The sequence below is a fragment of the Myxocyprinus asiaticus genome, chromosome 31, assembly GCF_019703515.2.
Source record: "Myxocyprinus asiaticus isolate MX2 ecotype Aquarium Trade chromosome 31, UBuf_Myxa_2, whole genome shotgun sequence".
NCBI lineage: Eukaryota > Metazoa > Chordata > Actinopteri > Cypriniformes > Catostomidae > Myxocyprinus > Myxocyprinus asiaticus.
In genome coordinates, this window is record NC_059374.1 from 34,900,505 (window position 1) to 34,921,708 (window position 21,204).

The 21,204-nt window shown below is 36.6% G+C and overlaps 2 protein-coding genes across 7 annotated transcripts in view; both read right to left on the minus strand.

The window, feature by feature from the left end:
- Positions 1 to 4,258, minus strand: part of LOC127421982 (gamma-aminobutyric acid type B receptor subunit 1-like) — a 71,225-nt gene extending 66,967 nt beyond the window's left edge. The window contains exons 1-2 of one of the 3 annotated variants that reach the window (XM_051665261.1): positions 4,181 to 4,258; positions 3,902 to 3,931 (exon numbers count right to left, since the gene is read on the minus strand). The gene's annotated coding sequence lies outside the window, so the exon portion shown is untranslated. The other 2 variants (XM_051665260.1, XM_051665259.1) reach the window with 2 other exon arrangements.
- Positions 133 to 20,867, minus strand: LOC127421983 (SH3 domain-binding protein 5-like). 4 transcript variants are annotated; one of them, XM_051665264.1, is made up of 8 exons: positions 20,175 to 20,863; positions 17,713 to 17,775; positions 14,272 to 14,400; positions 13,168 to 13,326; positions 12,535 to 12,708; positions 4,181 to 4,722; positions 3,902 to 3,931; positions 133 to 2,659 (listed from the first exon to the last, which is right to left on the minus strand). In XM_051665264.1, exons 1-8 carry the CDS (start codon positions 20,418 to 20,420, stop codon positions 2,644 to 2,646), a joined length of 1,359 nt encoding a protein of 452 aa, XP_051521224.1. In that variant the 5' UTR covers positions 20,421 to 20,863; the 3' UTR covers positions 133 to 2,643. The 4 variants fall into 4 exon arrangements, with proteins under 4 accessions (XP_051521224.1, XP_051521226.1, XP_051521223.1 ...); XM_051665266.1 differs by having other exon boundaries at positions 4,285 to 4,722; positions 20,175 to 20,853; XM_051665263.1 differs by having other exon boundaries at positions 133 to 3,931; positions 20,175 to 20,867.
- Positions 20,868 to 21,204: the final 337 nt, after the last annotated feature.

Genomic DNA, 21,204 nt, shown 5'->3' on the forward strand with positions numbered 1-21,204 from the left:
TGATTTTCTTTGTTGTCTTGTTTCTGTAATTTTCTTATGCCGTGCTAATGTTCTGTTTATGCAATGTGCAATAAAAAAAAATGTCCTTATTAGCTCCTTTCGTCTTACTAAATAATGACAATAATAATATAATAAACTTTAAAGTAAAACTTTATAAAGTACTTTACAGACAGCATATATATGTACATACACACAAATGCACCTACATTCATATTAATTTTAGAGTAGCTTTCCATTCCTCCAGGATTGTCTTCTCCTCTGAGCTGTTCGTTATGGGCACAGTCATTTATTTATACTTTGCTCTTTAATAATTGAGAAGAGATGAGTTCTTTCGAAGAGTCCATTTTCAAGCGACGTTCATGTGCTCTCAGTTATTTGTATTCTAGGTTATTGTTAAAATGTTCTAATTCTCTACGATTCTGTATAAACTTCATGCTCTTTCTTGATAAAATCAATAAAATAAATATCTGATATTTGTGGGATGTGTTAACATCCTTGTGGTAAAACAAAATGGATAGCCATTGCAGGCTGCGATCCAGCTAATCTGTAGGTCCTTTCAATGCAAGTAAATGGTGGCCAGACCTTTGAAATTCCAAAAATCACATAAAGGTAGCATAAAAGTAATCTGTACGACTCCAGTGGTTTAATATATGTCTTCTGAAGCTATCCAATCACTTTAGGTAAGAAACTGATCAAAATGTAAATCCTTTTTTACTATAAATCTCCACTCTCACTTTCAGAATGTGAAAAAGTGAAAGTGGAAATTTACAAGGACTTAAATATTGATCTGTTTGACACTCACACCTATCAAATCTCTTCTGAAGACATGGATTTAACCACTTGAGTCATATGGATGACGTTTGTGCTGCATTTATGTAACTTCTGAAGCCTGAAAGGTCTGGTCACCATTCACTTGCATTGTGAGGACCAACACAGCTGAAATATTCAGCAGAAAAAAGAAAGTCATACACATCTAGGATGGATGAGGGTGAGTAAATGATGAGATAATTTTCATTTTTGTGTGAACTATCCCTTTAAGATTTGCCTAATTGCCATGACTTTTCCAAGCCTGGAGATCACAAATTTGAAGTTGCCTCATATTTCCAGGTTTTCCATGACTGTGGGACCCTGTAATTATTATTAAAAATGCCACAATCCAAATAACCTGGAAAAAAGACTTTAGTTATAGTGAAACTGCAGAAAGAACAGGCCAAAGAAGAAAATATTACAACAGCTCTTTGTTTCTTGCTTTTTCTATTTTGACATCCAAATACCTCTGGAAGGTAGCAAATGCAGTGTAAAATGCAAATGCTGACAGGATGCCAGAGAAAGACCAGAGAGATGACTACAGAGGGAATAAATTACAGTCAAAGTGTCTTATTTCAGTCATATGATGGGGCTTCATTTTCATATCAGAGGAGAGTGTGCTCACCTTCAGGTGGCAGTATATTCACATCACGTAAGACATCACTGCAGATGTCGCCCTTATTCTAGTTCACAGCATCTGAATAACACTGAGGAATGGGTCAGTGCCTTTAGCCTGGTTATTTGTTTTTATTTTTAAGATTAGCCTGGATGATGAAAAACAGGGAAGGAATATTTGGTACTTTTTGTGTCAAGTCAGGTTTCAACTCAAACACAATGGAGCTGCAACACCAACTACTTTTATTTTTAGATTTCTCTAAAAGACAACATGATGTGCATCTTTAAATATACTTATTTTTCAATAATAAGAACAGAAAACTTAAAATTTGTTACCCTGGCCTATATTACACTGAAAATAAAACTTCAACTTCGTGACTATTATGAAGGTAAAATTTTATATACACTCACTGAGGACTTTATTAGGAACACCTGTACACCACCTTATTCATGCGATTATTTAATCAGCCAATCGTGTGGCAGCAATGCAATGCATAAAAACATTCAGATATGGGTCAGGAGCTTCAGTTAATGTTCACATCAACCATCAGAATGGGGAAAAAATTTGATCTCTGTGATTTTGATCATGGCATGATTGTTGGTGCCAAACAGGCTGGTCTGAGTATTTCTGTAACTGTTGATCTACTGGAATTGTCACACACAACAGTCTTTAGAGTTTACTCAGAATAGTGCCAAAAATCATCCAGTGAGTGGCAGTTCTATGGACAGAAAACCCTTATTGATGTGAGAGGTCAACAGAGAATGGCCAGACTGGTTCGAGCTGACAGAAAGGCTACCGCAACTCAGATAACCACTCTGTACAATTGTAGTGGGCAGAATAGCATCTCAGAATGCACAACACATAGAACCTTGAGGCGGATGGGCTACAACTGCAGGAGACCACGTCTGGCACTTTATTAGGACCATAGTGTTCCTAATAAAGTGCTCAATGAGTGTATATCTAATTACATCACACATGTAAAGATATAAGTACATTCCTACCATGTGACTTTCATGTCTCAGTACTGACGTGCCTTAAATTTAGTTAAAAAAAGAAAATAAAAATCCACAAAGTCATATGAATCTAATATTGCATATGTTACCACTGTGCACATCTTCATACAGAACACTAGTTAAGAAAAATAATAATGGGCATCCAATTCTCTCACACTGATGTTTACAGTAGCAAAGACGTGTAAACTCACTAAATACACTTTTCCATCAGATGGAAAAAATGCTGTGAAAACAAAGGTAAAAAAGTTTGAGACACAATGTAAAAGAAAAATACATTCTGAAAACTATTGATTGTCCTTAATAGCAAAACATCAAATGTTTGTGGCAGGCATTTTACAAACCCTGCACTGAGAACTAAAATCATTCAGTGCTTAATTTCTCCAACTGCATAAAATCAGTATTTTTGTTATAATAAAGTTTAAAAAAAAAAAAGGCGTGAGTGCAGTTAAAATAACTAGACAAGCATAAAAGCATGCCTTATGCATGCATATACACTACCGTTCAAAAGTTTGGGGTCACTTGCCTGAAATGTTTCCCATGATCTTAAAAACCTTTTGATCTGAAGGCGTATGCTTAAATGTTTGAAATTAGTTTTGTAGACAAAAATATAATTGTGCTAACATATTATTTTATTTAATTACAAAACTAAAATTTTATTTAAAAAAAATAAAGTTTTTGAAATGGATGACTTGGGCCGAATAATTAAGAAAAGCAGCCACTAAGTGCCCAGCATATAGATGGGAACTCCTTCAGTACTGTTTAAAAAGCATCCAAGGCTGATACCTCAAGAGGTTGGTTGAGAAAATGCCAATAGTACATTTCTGCAAAATCTAGGCAAAGTGTGACTACACTGAAGATGCTAAAATATAACAAAGTTTTGATTTATTTTGAATTTTTTTAGTTACAACACAATTCCCATATTTCCATTTCTATTATTCCATAGTTGTGATGACTTTACTATTATTCTAAAATGTGGAGAAAAAAAATAAAGAATAAGTGACCCTAAACTTTTTACGAATTTAAGCATGTTTTTGAAAATATATGGTAGTATTGGGTTAAGGTATCCAGCCAAAGCACTTGTCGTGAAACACTATTTCAAAGTCAGCATAAGAAAAAAGGCATAAATATTTTCAAAAGTAAATTGATTTTAAATTAAAATAAAGAGAGAGAAAAATAATAGTATATATTTAGACAACTGCATTAGCTAATCATAGGCAGCATTATTCCTTCAGAGAGTATGATTGTGTCAGTAAGTTCACATGCAGTTTGAAAAATCTGATGAGTACAGAGCGAAATTACCTTGCATTATTATTATTATTAAGTCAGCTATAGAGACTATAATAAAGAGTCAGCATATGAGACACTGTTTTATACATTTGCATAGAAAAACTTGGTTCTTGTTAGGATGAAATGGGATTGTGTGATATGTTGATTAGACAAAAAAGTGATAGCAGAGATTACTTGCCTTATCATTGTCAGTCTTTGTCCACTTGATCTGAAATACCCAAATGCGATAACCTTATGTGAGGGTTGGGTACTTGGTTTTAAAAAATATATACATTTCATTCTATTCTGGTCTACTCGGTTTTCAACTTTCAAGTATTGATAAAAATAAATTTCAACAATAAATAATAATAATAATAATAATAAGACTTCTGTCAGTCATTAAATCAACAAAGGTCTTCGTGTAAGTAAAGCGTCAAAACAAAAAAATTAAATGGACAGAACTGATGTATGTACTCACAAACTGACACTTCTGTTGTGCTGTTTGAGAAACTCTTCTAAAATGTCTACATTTGTTTGCCTTACTCCCCCCGTACCCTCCCCCTCTTCCCCTGAAAGACTAACATCACTACTTAAATGACCCAGATGTTCAACTGAGTCACACTTTCCAAGATCTGAGATGATGGTCTGCAAGCTGACACTGGAAAGGGAGTTCGAATCAGATCTCTTCATCTCAGCGGTTTCCATCTCCCCCCACTTGGAGATTCGATGTCTCTCCACCCACTCCATGGCATTAGCCACACCCTCTTTACCATCTACCCAGTCACTTGGTCTGTAGTCTCCAGAGGCTCCACCTTCAGTCTCTGTGCTGCTGTTTGTCTCTGCTCCTACTGGAGGGCTCCGCCCACCATATGTTTTGTTTGATTTATCCTTTGGTTGATCCTGCTCTCTCTGGGCGTGAATCTCCTCGCTGATTTGCTCCAGTTGGCGCAGAGTGCTGGAGTAGTTTACCTTGGCTTTGGAAATATGCTCCTCTAACTCTAAAATCTTTGACTTGTGCTCCTGCAAAAACATTTTTTTTTTTTTGAATATGTTCAACTAGAACACTTCAACTAATTGTTTGAGCAAAGCAATTGGTGACTTTGTTGATCATTTTAAATATCCAGATTTTTATATATCTTCTTACATAATCTTAATTGTTAGTTCACCCAAAAATTTTAATTCAGAATTTACTCACCAACATGTCTTTCCAAACCCATATGATTGTATTTCTTCCATGGAACATGAAAGCAGATGTTCACGCTGCTCTTTTACACAATACAATGAAAGTAAATGGGATGGAAATTGACAGACTCCAAAAAGGACAGAAAATGACCATAAAAGTACTGTAAAGGTAGCCCATACAACGCATCAGGGGTGGGTAAAAATGCATCACGATCTTCATTTGAACGATCTCGATATATAGATTCTTAAATCCCAAGAATGTTCTTTTAATCTATGTGTAACCCACTACATAATGAGGGGAAATCACTCGCGTTTGCAACCAAATTTATGCGACTAAAGATATATGAATATTTGGCAACTGGCTGGTAAATGTTCAGATTTCACTCACCAGTGAAGGAATTGTGTAGTATAGTGGTGGAGTATTCAGCAGCGAGATCCTTTCACTGCGTGTTGAGAGTAAAAGATGTACCATGTAATGTGTCTCCAAAGACGTGATCCATGCAACCGTTTTGCCAATGATCTCTTTTAATACCCTTTCAGTTGTTGATCAAAAACACTGAATTCTAATCAGGCATAGCACAGATGAGATAAAGCCATTCGAGTCTCTCCTATTAATATGCGCTCATTTACAGACGCTGTTTACAGAAATGCTGGGATTCCTTAAAGAGACAAAGCCGTTTTTAGCACGTTCAACAAATCAATGTAAATACTTGTAAACAGTACAAATTTTGCAATTAAACAATAAACATGTAACAAAATATAATATCATATTTAATGATTGAAAACAATGATTTGTTCATTTTTAAAAAGCTGAAATGTGATCAAAATTATGAAAAACTAATAATATTAATTTTAATTAATATTAAATATTAAATATAGCTGCAAGCAGCGATGATGGGCCAAAGCACCATGGGTCCATTTCCACCCGGTGGCTTTCAGAAAACAATGCAATGTGGACACATGCATTTGGCATCTGACATTATTCTAAACAATTCTTAAGCAATTTGGGTATATATAAGAGGACTATTTTAAAGTCTTTTGTAAGAGCTGCCAAGTGGTGGCACTATGACAATGACCCAAAATAGTCACATCCATGTGATTATCCCCCAAGACTAAAAATACATCTAAATCACATATTGCACACAGAAGATATGAGACACTTAATTTTTCCCATTTTACGCCATTAATTTAATGCCTCGCCATGGCAACACCGATCGATATATCAAAAATCTGTTCACAATTTAGCATCTTCAATGTCTTGGCATAATGTTGCCTAAATTTGGTGAGAGTCACATGAATCCCCTAGGAGGAGTATTTATAAGTTCAGGGCCTGCAATTTCCAAAAAAATCCGAACTCATTTCCAAACTCAATCCAAAATGGCCGACTTCCTGTTGGGCGGAGCTAATGACTGTAATTTTGAAAGTTGTCCGGTTTGATGAGAACGATATATGTTCTAAGTCTGCTGACTGTAGGTGAAACTGACCCCACCACTTCAGTCATAAGGTGGCGCTATAGAGCCCCCCCCCCACACCCATGTGTTAACTTTTGCACAGGCCTAATGGCCAACAACTCTGATGTTCGTGTCAAATTTCATGAAATTGTAAGTGTGCCAAGTGCCTCAAACACCCAAATATACGAAAAAAAAGAATAATGCGTTGCCATGGCAACAGTATTTTAAGATATCAAATATTCCTTTACAATTTTACATCAGCAGTGTCTTGACATTATTCTAAAGAATATTGAAGCAATTCATGTAAACTCAAGAGGGCTATTTCAGAGTCTGTTAAAAGTGCAATACTTCCTGCTGCCAGTTGCTGGCGCTATGACCGTGACCCATAATAGCTGCATAAATGTGATCAGCCCCCATTACCATATATACAGCTGAATTTTCATCAAAATCAAACAATGCACACAGAAGATATAAGGCACTTCCTGTTTTCCATTTTTAGCCATAAATGTATTGCTTCGCCATGGTGACACCGTTCAAATATAAAAAATCTGTTCGCAATTTAGCATCTTCAATTTCTTGGCATGATGTTGCACAAATTTGGTGCCAGTCACATTAATCCCCTATGAGGAGTATTTAAAAGTTCAGAGCCTGCGATTTTCAGAAAGTCCAAAATGGCTGACTTCCTGTTGGGCGGAGCTAATGACTTGAGTATGAAGTTGTTCGGCTTGATGAGAACTACAGTGGTGGCCAAAAATATTGGCACCTTTGGTAAATATGAGCAAAGGCTGTGAAAAAAAATCTGCATCGTTTATCCTTTTGAACTTTCATTCAAAAATTTCACAAAAATCTAACATTTAATTGAAGTAAAACAATTGAAAGAGGAGAAATATCTCATTATTAAATAAATATTTTTCTCCAAAACATGTTGGCCACAATTACTGGCACCCCTAGAAATTCTTATAAGTATATTGCCATTCATATTTTACGTTTTAGTGCACCTGGGTAACAAGGCACATGAAATTGTTCAGCCATGACTTCCTGTTTCACAAGGGTATAAATATGAGGTAACACACAGGCCAAATTCCCTTAATCACCAATCACAGTGGGTTAGACTAAAGAATATACAGGTGCATCTCAATAAATTAGAATGTCATGGAAAAGTTCATTTATTTCAGTAATTCAACTCAAATTGTGAAACTCGTGTATTAAATAAATTCAATGCACACATACTGAAGTAGTTTAAGTCTTTGGTTCTTTTAATTGTGATGATTTTGGCTCACATTTAACAAAAACCCACCAATTCACTATCTCAAAAAATTAGAATACACCATAAGACCAATAAAAAAAACATTTTTAGTGAATTGTTGGCCTTCTGGAAAGTATGTTCATTTACTGTATATGTACTCAATACTTGGTAGGGGCTCCTTTTGCTTTAATTACTGCCTCAATTCGGCATGGCATGGAGGTGATCAGTTTGTGGCACTGCTGAGGTGGTATGGATGCCCAGGTTTCTTTGACAGTGGCCTTCAGCTCATCTGCATTTTTTGGTCTCTTGTTTCTCATTTTCCTCTTGACAATACCCCATAGATTTTCTATGGGGTTCAGGTCTGGTGAGTTTGCTGGCCAGTCAAGCACACCAACATCATGGTCATTTAACCAACTTTTGGTGCTTTTGGCAGTGTGGGCAGGTGCCAAATCCTGCTGGAAAATGAAATCAGCATCTTTAAAAAGCTGGTCAGCAGAAGGAAGCATGAAGTGCTCCAAAATGTCTTGGTAAACGGGTGCAGTGACTTTGGTTTTCAAAAAACACAATGAACCAACACCAGCAGATGACATTGCACCCCAAATCATCACAGACTGTGGAAACTTAACACTGGACTTCAAGCAACTTGGGGTATGAGCTTCTCCACCCTTCCTCCAGACTCTAGGACCTTGGTTTCCAAATTAAATACAAAACTTGCTCTCATCTGAAAAGAGGACTTTGGACCACTGGGCAACAGTCCAGTTCTTCTTCTCCTTAGCCCAGGTAAGACGCCTCTGACGTTGTCTGTGGTTCAGGAGTGGCTTAACAAGAGGAATACGACAACTGTAGCCAAATTCCTTGACACGTCTGTGTGTGGTGGCTCTTGATGCCTTGACCCCGACCTCAGTCCATTCCTTGTGAAGTTCACCCAAATTCTTGAATCGATTTTGCTTGACAATCATAAGGCTGCGGTTCTCTTGGTTGGTTGTGCATCTTTTTCTTCCACACTTTTTCCTTCCACTCAACTTTCTGTTAACATGCTTGGATACAGCACTCTGTGAACAGCCAGCTTCTTTGGCAATGAATGTTTGTGGCTTACCCTCCTTGTGAAGGGTGTCAATGATTGTCTTCTGGACAACTGTCAGATCAGCAGTCTTCCCCATGATTGTGTAGCCTAGTGAACCAAACTGAGAGACCATTTTGAAGGCTCAGGAAACCTTTGCAGGTGTTTTGAGTTGATTAGCTGATTGGCATGTCACCATATTCTAATTTTTTGAGATAGTGAATTGGTGGGTTTTTGTTAAATGTGAGCCAAAATCATCACAATTAAAAGAACCAAAGACTTAAACTACTTCAGTCTGTGTGCATTGAATTTATTTAATACACGAGTTTCACAATTTGAGTTGAATTACTGAAATAAATGAACTTTTCCACGACATTCTAATTTATTGAGATGCACCTGTAGTTCTGATGTGCGGCAAAAGGTTGTTGAGCTTTACAAAATGGGAAGTGGCTATAAGAAAATAGCTAAAGCATTGAAAATGCCCATTTCCATCATCAGGGCAATAATTAAAAAGTTCAATCAACTGAAGATCTTAAGAATCGGCCTGGAAAAGGACGTGTCTATATTGTCTCCACGCATAGTGAGGAGGATGGTTCAAGTGGCCAAAGAATCTCCAAGGATCACAGCTGGAGAATTGCAAAAATTTGTTGGGTCTTGGGGTCAGAAAGTCTATCACCTACATCACCACAATTGTTTGGGAGGGTTTCAAGAAAAAAAGCCTCTGCTCTCATCCAACAACAAACTCAAGCATCTTCATTTTGCCAGACACAACTAGAACTTCAAATGGGACCAGATTCTATGGTCAGATGAAACAAAAAAAAAAAGAGCATTTTGGCAGCAAACACCAGAGATGGGTTTTGCGCACACAGAGATAAGTACCACCCAATGCCCACGGTTAAATATGGTGCTGGATCATTAATGATGTGGAGCTGTTTTTCTGCCAGAGGTCCTGGACATCTTGTTCGGATACATGGCATCATGGACTATCAAATACCAACAGATAAAAAAAATCAAAACCTGGCTGCCTCTGCCAGAAAGCTTACAATGGGCCCTGGTTGGATCTTCCAGCAGGACAATGATCCAAAACAAACATCAAAATCAACACAAAAATTGTTCACTGACCACAAAATCAAGGTTCTTCCATGGCCATCCCAGTCCCCTGACCTGGACCCCATAGAAAATTTGTGGAGTGAACTGAAGAGGAGAGTCCCCCAACATGGACCTCTGAATTTGAAGGATCGTTAGAGATTCTGTATGGAGAAATGGTCTCAGATCCCTTGCCAGGTGTTCTCCAACCTCATTAGGCATTATAAGAGAAGACTCAGAGCTGTTATCTCGGCAAAGAGAGGTTTATAGGGTGCCGATAATTATGGCCAATGTGTTTTGGACAAAAATATTTATTTAATAATGAGATATTTCCCCTGTTTGGATTGTTTTACTTCAACTGAAGGTTAGATTTTTGTGATTTTTTTTAATGAAAGATCAAAAAGGATAAACAATGCAGATTTTTTTTCACAGCCTACTTTGCTCATATTTGCCAAGGGTGACAATATTTTTGGCCACCACTGTATACAGTTGAAGTCAGAAGTTTACATACACTTAGGCTGAAGTCATTAAAACTAATTTTTTAACCACTCCACAGGTTTAATATTAGCAAACTATAGTTTGGCAAGTCGTTTTGAACATCTACTTTGTGCATGACACAAGTCATTTTTCCAACACTTGTTTACAGACAGATAGTTTAACTTTAAATGACTATATCACAATTCCAGTGGGTCAGAAGTTTACATACACCAAGTTAACTGTGCCTTTAAGCATTTTCCAGAAAATGATGTCAAGCCTTTCGCCAATTAGCTTCTGATAAGAGGTGTATTGAATTGGAGGTGTACCTGTGGATGTATTTTAAGGCCTATCTTCAAACTCAGTGCCCCTTTGCTTGATATCATGGGAAAATCAAAAGAAATCAGCCAAGACCTCCAAAAAAATTTTTGGTCCTCCATAAGTCTGGTTCATAATTTCCAAATGCCTGAAGGTACCACGTTCATCTATACAAACAATAGTACTCAAGTATAAACACCATGGGACCACGCAGCCATCATACCGCTCCGGAAGGAGACAGATTCTGTCTCCTAGAAATGAACGTACTTTGGTGCGAAAAGTGCAAATCAATCCTAGGACAACAGCAAAGGACCTTGTGAAGATGCTGGAGGAAACAAGTAGACAAGTATTTATATCTACAGTAAAACGAGTCCTATATCGACATAACCTGAAAGGCTGCTCAGCAAGGAAGAAGCCACTGCTCCAAAACCAGCATAAAACATACAGACTACAGTTTTCAAGCACACATGGGGACAAAGATCTTAGTTTTTGGAGAAATGTGCTCTGGTCTATTGAAACAAAATTTTTACTGTTTGGCCATAATGACCATCATTATGTCTGTAGGAAAAAGGGTGAGACTTGCAGGCCAAAGAACACCATCCCAACCGTGAAACATGGGGGTTGCAGCATCATGTTATGGGGGTGCTTTGCTGCAGGAGGTACTGGTGCACTTCACAAAATAGATGGCATCATGAGGAAGGAATATTATGTGGATATATTTAAGCAACATCTCAAGACATCAGCCAGGAAGTTAAAGCTCGGTCGCAAATGAGTCTTCCAAATGGACAATGACCCCAAGCATCCCTCCAAAGTTGTGGCAAAATGGCTTAAGGACAACAAAGTCAAGGTATTGGAGTGGCCATCACAAAGCCCTGACCTCAATCCGATAGAAAATTTGTGGCCAGAACTGAAAAAGCGTGTGTGAGCAAGGAGGCCTACAAACCTGACTCAGTCACACCAGCACTGTCTGGAGGAATGGGCCAAAATTCCAGCAACTTATTGTGAGAAGCTTGTGGAAGGCTACCCAAAACGTTTGACCCAAGTTAAACAATTTAAAGGCAATGCTACCAAATACTAACAAAGTGTATGTAAACATCTGACCCACTGGGAATATGATGAAAGAAATAAAAACTGAAATAAATCATTCTCTCTATTATTCTGACATTTCACATTTTTAAATAGTGATCCTAAATGACCTAAGACAGGGAATGTTTTCTACGATTAAATGTCAGGAATTGTGAAAAACTGAGTTTACATGTATTTGGCTAAGGTGTATGTAAACTTCTGTCTTCAACTGTACATTCCAATTTTGGTGACTGTAGGTGAAAATGTGGGTGCTACAGAGCCCCTCCTTACATGCCCATTTTCAAGAGGGTGCATTTTCAGTGCTTGGGCCCTAATTATTATTTTCATATTGTATTTAGTTAGAAGGTCCCCTGTATAATTAACAGCATTAGCTTGGAGATAATTTATTTTATATGCAAGCAAAAGGGACATTATAACTAAAATATACCCATATGAATCAATATCGAATTGGGAAATCTGTATCAATACCTAGCCCTACAACGTATAGTCATATTTGAAGTAATATGATGCAAGATGTATTGTTTTGATGGTTGCCAAACGACACTGGTTCTTTGTGTTGTAACCATTCATTAAGTTCCGAATGTGATTTTAGAGCTATGGCGGAGGGGAAGATTTTCAATTAACGAATTTCTTAATAAAGACTTTAAAAGACTTGGAATATAGTGCACAAGTCGAACTGATTATATCTTATGGTGCTTTTTTTTTTTTTTTTAATCTTTTTTAGCATCTGTCACCATTTACTTTCATTGTATGGAAAAACATCATAAACATTTTTTGCACAGAACAACGTAATTGTGAGCAAATAATGACTGAATTTTCACTTTTGGGTGACCTAACCCTTTCGTTTAAAGGTCAAGCTCAGTAGAAGTGGTTTTATCTTCCTACATCAACACTACAGTACTGATAACTAAAAAGAACATTTAACAAACCTCTAGAGTGTCATTGAATTGAGCCTTGAGCTCAAAGTAAGGCTTGGACTTTATGATGGCTCTCTTCAGAGACTTTAGCAGCTGCTGCATGTGAGCCTCGGCCTCCTGGCACTGCTGAGTGACACGCATGTGCTCATGTTCACTCTTCAAGCGCTCCTCTTCTGCCTCGTTCACCTGGACATCACGATAACAGTCACCTGCATAATTGCTTAGAGCAATATGTACATGTGTGTGTCCAAAATACACTCAGTGTATGTACATCAATATGAAAATATTTTCACCAGGAAACAGTACTCTTTGTACCTCTTTTAAGTTATATATGGTGTTGATGCACTTGTGATTCAATTTAATATGCATAAGGTCAAATGTGTGTTGGTTTGTACAACTAGTGCCGGTACATACTGTAATTTCAAGGCATAAACACTCTTGGGAAAAAAAAAATGTGTATGAACAATGAACAATAAATACTGTATATTCATTTATCCCACTACTTTCTGCATACTAGTAGTGAAAAGTATGCATACTTGGATGTGGGAATGCTCTAAGGTTTAAGGTTGGAGTGTTTGATGTGCAGAGTGCAGTGAATTACCTTTGAACAGGAAGCTAAGAGGTGCTGGAGGGAAAGTGGCATACCTTTGATGTGGCATGATTCAGCATCTCTTGCCAGGTTGGATCCAGCGTCTTGACTGCAGTGAGGCCTTGTTCAGCCACATGGACCATCTCCCGAGCAGCTAAGTGCATGGAGGCCGCTCTCTCAAAGCTGAGCGCTGCTTTCTGGGTCTCCTGCTGGGCCTAAGGAGGTTGTAACCAATCAAAAAACATGAAATTATATTAAACTGTAATATAAACGGGGAAAAAAAGCTATAAAACTTAAAAACGCACAAGATGTTACACTTGATATGGCCTGAAGTGCCCAGTACACTCAAAAAAAAAAAAAAAAACCTTAATTAAAATACCTAAAGCAACACAATTCTACAACAGTTTGTCACAACTTGATTTCCATTTAATTTTTAAAATGGAAGTTTACTTAATCCATTTAAGTTGGGACTTCATGAATACATTTTGAGGTGTTGATGTTGCATTGATGAAACTGGGGCTGGTATTTGCATTTTCCAGCATGCTTTGCATGGGACTCGGTAGGGAGAGTAAATGTTAAAATGAAATGTTATTTTATGTGTTTTTGTGCAAGATGAATATAAAGGGGAATACTTGTTAGTGTTTAATGTTTTATGTTGCGATTTAGAAGAGTTTCTGTTATGTTGGAGTTTTGGGGGTTACTATTATGGTGAAGAGTGGAGCTTGAGCTAACAATGAGGACAGGTAGATGTCACACATGAAACTGATTGCTCACTTCGTTGAGCAATTGCTGTGCTAACCATAGGATAGTTACTAAACTATACTTCATAGTGCTTCCAACCAGCATTTATTTAGCATGCTAACATTCACTTTCACTAGTTAGTACATAATGTTACACTGACACATCTAAATTTGTTGGGTTTACCCAATTCAACTTGGTAATTCTACACAAAGTGTTTGTGTTGAGATTACATTGTAATTCTAAGTTAAGAAAACTCATTTCAAACACGTGGAACCACAGTCCAAGATTGAATGAAGTTCAGCCAAAGATTTATTTTTGGTGTAAGCAACACTGACAACTGCATTAAAAAAAAATAAACAAAAAGTTGTTTTCTACAACTGTCTTCCTCAATACTAAACAGTGAGTAAGTGCTTGCATACCTCTTTTGCTTTCCTTCGTGCCTCATAATAAGGCCTGGCCTTTTTGATACAGGACCCCAGTTCTGAATTCATTGTCTTGAGTTTAAGCACAGATTCACTCATAATCCTCCTGTGGCTGGCTCGAACCTCCTGACAATAACAATGGAAATCACATGTTTAATTTTTGACAGCTTAATACTACTGAAAGCCTCTGGATCAAGCAGGTCATGTTCATGCAGGAGTGACTTTGGCACTTTCAGAGCATTGTTAATCTTGTGGGCCATCCAGATGATAAGGTGAATGTAATTATGGTAGAAGGTGTCTGGCTGCAAAGGTTGTTTTTTTAATCAGAATTGTATGAAATGGTGGTTGCAAATGTAAGAGAGTCAGAGAAATGTTGTAGGTTTGATTCCAAGTAGGGTCAACCCGACAACTGGGATTACTTATATTATAATCCCATTTGGGAATAGGTAAAAATATTGATTTTCCGATGCAATGCGATCTTCATTTCAACAATCTCGATACTGATTCTGAAATCCCAAGATCGACATTTTACTATATGCGCAACTCTCTACAATAAAAGTAATGATGCAATAACACAATTGGTAACACTTTACAATAAGGTTATTTGTTAACAATAGTTAACAACATTAGTTAACATGAATTAACAATGCATACTTTGACTGCATTTATTAATCTAAATTCATGTTAATTAAAAATCAAAAGTTAACATGAACAAACAATGAACATTTCAATTTATATTAACTAATATTGACAAAGATTAATAAATACTGTAAAAATATATTGTTAATTGTTTGATCATGATCCCAATACATTAATGCATGTTAACGAATGGAATCTTATTGTAAAGTGTTAACACACAATTGAATCTATATTTAGGCTATTGTGTCAAATTACTGCATCACTGTTAAATGTCCTTTTTTTTGCAAATAAAAGTAAAAAGGATAATAAAATGTTCACTTCTCATAAGCATTCGTCCATCAGTGTTCTCTTCAGTTTGGCAGACCAATGCACACGCACATGACAAATCTCTCAGAAATGGGACACAATTTTTAATTATACTGAAAGTGAAAATTATATTATACTGCATAAATAGAATACAATAAACTGATATTGACCACCATTAAACAAATTGTATGGTTAAAGTCACTATGTTAAGAAATATATGATCGTTCACTCCAGCATTTGCTGTGAATCTGGAATATCATCAATTGTCATATTACATTAATTTATAATATCACAGGGCTATACTTTATCTAGCACAATAAATCAAAATAATTACATGTAATACAGTCGGAAACAGGGACAGGGACCTTGCTAAGCTAGTGCTGGTCTATGGCTTGTGAATTCACCCTTATCGTGGTCAATAACTTAAAATACACGTTGTTAAATCCCTTCTTCCTTTTACTGGATGGAACAACAGCTCCGTGTCTCAATGCACAATGGATATTGTCCATTGTCATCCGCAGAAACTTGTGCAAATAACACGTGTGAAAAGTAATTTTCCCCAGAGTCATCTCGACAGCATTTATCAGCGTAGAAAGAAATAGTTTCCAGTGCTGCGGCAGAAGTGTGCCCCCTGAGGCAAAATGCGGAAGTGACCGTGCATAGACTCTATTGTTGATCAAAACCAACATATACATATATATATATATATATATAAAATTGTAATCACAAATAGCATGGATGAGTTGAAGAAGCCATTCAAGTTAATATGCGCTCATTTACAGACGCTCTGACAAAACTGCCGGTTTTCTTAAAGAGATGGTACCAATTTAAAACGTGTTCTACAAATCAATGTAAATAATCAATGTAAATAAATTCTTGTATATAGTATAATAGTATCAAATAAAAGTATAACAATACATTTTCAACATGATAGTGTTATTTATCAAATTAAGTGATTTCATACAGAGAATCACAGCACAATCCTAAATACAACACTGGAGTTATTTTTTGTCAAATAAAGTGCTGCATAAGAGCATCACAAATGTGAGATACTACTTGAATATAATACAATTACTATTGATTTATTATTATTAGTAGTAGTAGTAGTATAATGGTGAATATTACATAATTATACAGAAGTGATCAATTTCTGTCATACTTTTTTTCATTTAAACTGAGCTTTTATTTTGGTCGAGCTTTTATTTTGAAGTGTTTCTGTGTTGTTTTGACCAAGGTGCTCTGACGTAATGATTGCAGCTTCCCAATCCAGGTCGCTACGTGACTCAAATGATTATTAAACCGCAAAAGGCTACTATTTAAATAAATAAATATGTAGTCTTTATTTGATTCGCACTAAAGTGAATTAGCGCTCTGTTTGCGGTCATCTGCTACAAACAGAGCATGCGATGCTCATAATAGCGTTTCCCATGTATGAGCCAAGGATCTCTCAATGGTATGAGCAGTTTGTGTCTTTATGCCTGCACAACACCGGTGTTACACATGTGCACGTGAATAATTTTACTTGCCTTTTCAGCAGATGTTTAATGTGAATTGTCAAGGAGCAAAGAAAAGACAATTTGCACATTATAGAAAATGTTGGTATCATTACGAGTTTACACAAGTAAAATTATTCACGCGCACATCCCCAGTTAACCCATAACACCGGCTCCACACTTTCACAAGCACTCACATTTAAAACGCTGCTCGTGCAAACTATATATTTATCACATTAAATCGCAGCTTTTGCTGTTAAATAATCTCACTATGACATGACGTGATTTTAATTTGCGCGCTGAATGTTTACGTAATGACATTCGTAAATCTGACGGTATCGGTTTTTGGTATCGGAGCATAAGTATGTGAGCTCGGTATCAGGACATCCCTAGAATGCAAGTATTCGTACATTTTTAAAAAGCTAAAATGTGACAAAAATGAAAAAATATATTTATAATTTGTAACATTTATATTTTTATAATGTACCTTGTTAGAAGGTCCACTGTATAATTACCAGTATTAGGTGGGAGATAATTGCTTTCATATGTAAGTAAATTGGAAATTATAAATGAAATATAACCATATGAATTGATATTGAATCGAATAGAAATCTGAATCGAAACAAGAGCTTGTGAAACTCAATCAAATCAGGAAATATGTATCAAAACTCAGCCCTAATCCTATTTAATCATTACTGTAGCAGACTAATGAAAAAGTGTCTTGTAAATTACATGGAACCATATTAAAATAGTAAGCATTCACTTAGGGGCTCTTTCATGAAACACGAGCATTACAAATTTCTCAACACATTCTAACGTAAAGTGTCTCACTGAATTTAATGTATCAATTTACACAAGACTGGTTTTCCAAACCCTTTACAGAGCAATTTGTTCTGCTTGAGTTACATGAAAAAGGCCATTAGTTGAGTTGAGGCATTCTACAGTATATGAGCTAACCCCAATGTCCTTTTGGAAAAAAGCATTCTGAACTTTCACTTACTTGCAGCTCCAGTTCCAACTTGTTGATCTCCTCGCTAGCCTCATTTAGATGCTCTAGTTCCTCCTAGATACAAAAACAGATGGCAGTAGTCACCTAATGGTAAATCAACTGGGCTGCTAACATCAAGGTTGTTGGTTCAATCCAAAGTAGGGGTGAATCTAGAGAGTTAATGAGATTTAAATCCAGCTTTATCACTATTAATCTCTTGATCAACACATTTCGTACAACTTTATAATAACTCTCAACATTAACATTGGCAATTGCAAAAAAATGGATGGATGGAGAGTTATGTTTAAGATCAAAAGTAGTGTTTCCCATTAATTATCTAGACTGTGGTGGCCTGCCACACTCTAATTTGTCCCGCCACAGTTTCATAATGAACCGAAAATATTTTTACACTTCTCAAAATAACACAAAATATCTCTGTAACAGATGTTCGTATTTGGATCAAAAGGGGGAAGTGGAAGACGGTGATTCCCACACAGGAATGACATTTATTAAACTCAAAAACTTGTTCGCTTTACACCGCAACGGTACAGCTTCACACGCACACAAACTCAAGGTGCTTTAATATAAAAAAACAACGGCAGCAGCCAACACGCATGCAGCCTCTCAGCTGGGCTCTCCCTTTCGGTGGACTGGCCCATCTTTTATCTCCCATGACTCTCACTGTGAACATGGAGTTCATCTCAGGTGGATGTCCTTACTGCTTTCTCTCTCCCCAGACAGGCGCTCGGCCACGCCCTCACCTCCACAATCTCTAACGTTGTGTTTTGCACCGTTGCTTCGGCAAAGCATCACTCACTCCAAGTCAATCAGTAATCCAGAGTGCGTAATCTTATAATTAGCTGCAACCGATTTGATTGACAGGCGGCATATGTGTGTGCGCTGAACATGCACGCGTGTTCCTAAAATGCTTGCGCTAAAGCGCACCTGAACGATCAAATACATTTCAAAATTTTGCCAATATGCCCGTCTTGGTGAGGTATTCATGTAAACACAAAGTGATGTCTAAAGTGAACGTAAACAGTGGAGAAAAAAAGAGGATTTGTATTCAAATGTCAGACTTGTAAGTATAAATGTAAGCTAATAGACGTGCTGCCGTCTAGTGTGTCATTATAATAATCAAACAACCATAACAAGAAAACGAGAAAACACTCACTGCTCTTGACTGGGTAACTTTAGTAGCTTTAAAAAGTATTAATGTATTATAATCATACAGTGAAGACCAGTAGTTGTTTTATGTTGCGTTTCATTCTGAATGTTTACTTGAATACTTGATAGCCTACTGCTGTAAAAAAAAAAAAAAATGTAAAGCTCTTAATTTTTATTTTTTGTTCTATTGCTGTTTTTTATTGTTATTTTATTACTGACTGTTTACTAGTCTTGAATAACTAAACAACTTGAAACCATTCTTCCATAATTAACAAATTAGTTCGTTTTATTACCTGTTGTGGTATTTTTGTATGTGTTTTATGTTTTTATGTTCAAATTGTCGATTTTCTTGTGTGTGTTTTTGTTTCTATATATTTTACTGTACAGCACTTTGGCCAACGACCGTTTTTTTAAATGTGCTTTATAAATAAAATAAACTTGAAACTTGGTATTGAAGCTTGTATTGAGAATCGCCAAATTTCACTACAGACTATTGACATTTTGGTATTGTGATAATGTATAGCCTATACTGTACATGGTAGATCTTGCTGCAATAACATGATGAAAAAGTAGATCTCATTCCATGAGAAGTGTGAGCATCCCTGCTTTTAATGGTGGCAATGGAGGCTTTTCTTTATTTGACTACCAAACATAAAACAAATAATTACAATATGACGATAGCCTCCTCCCCTACCCAGTGCAGTTTACATTTCTTTCGCAGAAACTTGAGTTGGTTGCATAGGTACACTATTAGGTTGGGCATCGTTCATAATTTTACAAAAATATACAACAAACTTTGACTTGTTACTTGAGCATGTAACTTAAATGTCCTCCAATTTACTTGTCCGGAGGGCAAGCACATGACAATGCTTAATGTCAAGCCTTGGCTCCAATGTATGCTCTAGTCGATTTTGTGTTTTGACCTTTTGTGAACTGCGTTAAACTCCGTCTCGTTTATGCTTTGTGGGTGTGACTTTTTTTTTTTTTTTTTTTTTTGCCGTGCCATCACCATTCATATCTATACAAGCAATGTGTTTATGATTAAATTACTACTAGAACACAAAATTGCTTAAAAGAGCACAAAGTTCTTCATAGATCTAGCCTCTTAATTTTGCTCTCAAAGTGCACCGGATTGATGCATTTAATTTTAAAAAGTACAAAATTTACTTACGGGGCAGCATGCACCCCGTACCCCTTTAAGGGTCCCAGGTCCACCCACCACAGTCTCACAAAATCCTGTGGGAAACACTGAACAGTGTTTTCTAAATAACTCTGTACTCCAGTGTGATGACTGCATATCTGTTTACCAGGATTCTGGGATCTAGTTTCTCCTCAGGTCGTTTTCCATGCGTCTTTTTTTCCTCTTCGCATATAGATCTGTAGGAGTCTTTATTTTCCGTTTCTATTTCTGTTTTCTCGGATTCCCCATCAGCCTCTCTGCCATCATCGTTCACGTCCTCTGTTTGGTCTCCAACAGATTCTTCTCCACTCTTTTCCTCCACTAAAGGTTCTCCATAACCCGCGGGACTCTCACGCAAACCCGCTGGATCCATTTCCAGGCCTCTGTAGATGTCCAAGATCAAATGCTGCCGAATAACGAGGCGAAAACTATCAGATCCAAAGCGAAACAGAGCAACCCCACACTTGTTTGTATTTTTAAAAATCTCCGTTCATGTCCATGATAGTTAGCTCTGTGCTAGCTACATAAAATTAACTGAAAATAAGACATGAAAATAATTTATGAGTTTAGCGGTGCCTCAAGTGGTAAAGTAATTTAAATGGAGATTAATGGGCAAATATGTCACCACTCGGTCGCATACAGCACACATATTTGACCGAATTTACCCCATAGCTAAACATTGCACTCCGTCCGCCCTTCAACAATCACATGAAATGTGATACGAGTGTGAGGTAAATAGAAAACGCGAAAGCCAACCTTTTAGGACTCTCCAGGCTACTGTAGTTTGAAATGAAGTGAAATGCAAATATGCAATGTGGACAGCGCTTTGGTGCCGCGTGTTTAATAACTGCTCTTTTATGGAAAATTGCTTGTTTCTCCACATTTGCAGATCTGTAAAATTACACATATAACTGTAAATAATAATAAAAACGTCATTTTACTTAGTTATTTAAGTGGTAATGCTTTACAATACGGTTCCATTTGTTAACATTAACACGAACTAAAAATGGACAATACTTTTACATTTATTAATCTTATTTATTGTTAATTTCAACATATATAGTAATGCATTTTTAAATCAAATGTTGTATTTGTTAACATCAGTGAATGCACTTTGAACAATGATCAATTGTATTTTAATTAACATTAACAAAGAT

Bases quoted from the DNA above. Each gene is read 5' to 3' on its own strand.
- LOC127421983 (XM_051665263.1), bottom strand. From the start codon at position 20,420: ATGGATCCAGCGGGTTTGCGTGAGAGTCCCGCGGGTTATGGAGAACCT. The intron at 17,776-20,174 runs GTAAACAGATAT...TTTTGTATCTAG, and splicing joins AACTAGATCCCAGAATCCTG to GAGGAACTAGAGCATCTAAA. The intron at 4,723-12,534 runs GTTTGTTAAATG...ATGTTTTTGCAG, and splicing joins AATTCAATGACACTCTAGAG to GAGCACAAGTCAAAGATTTT.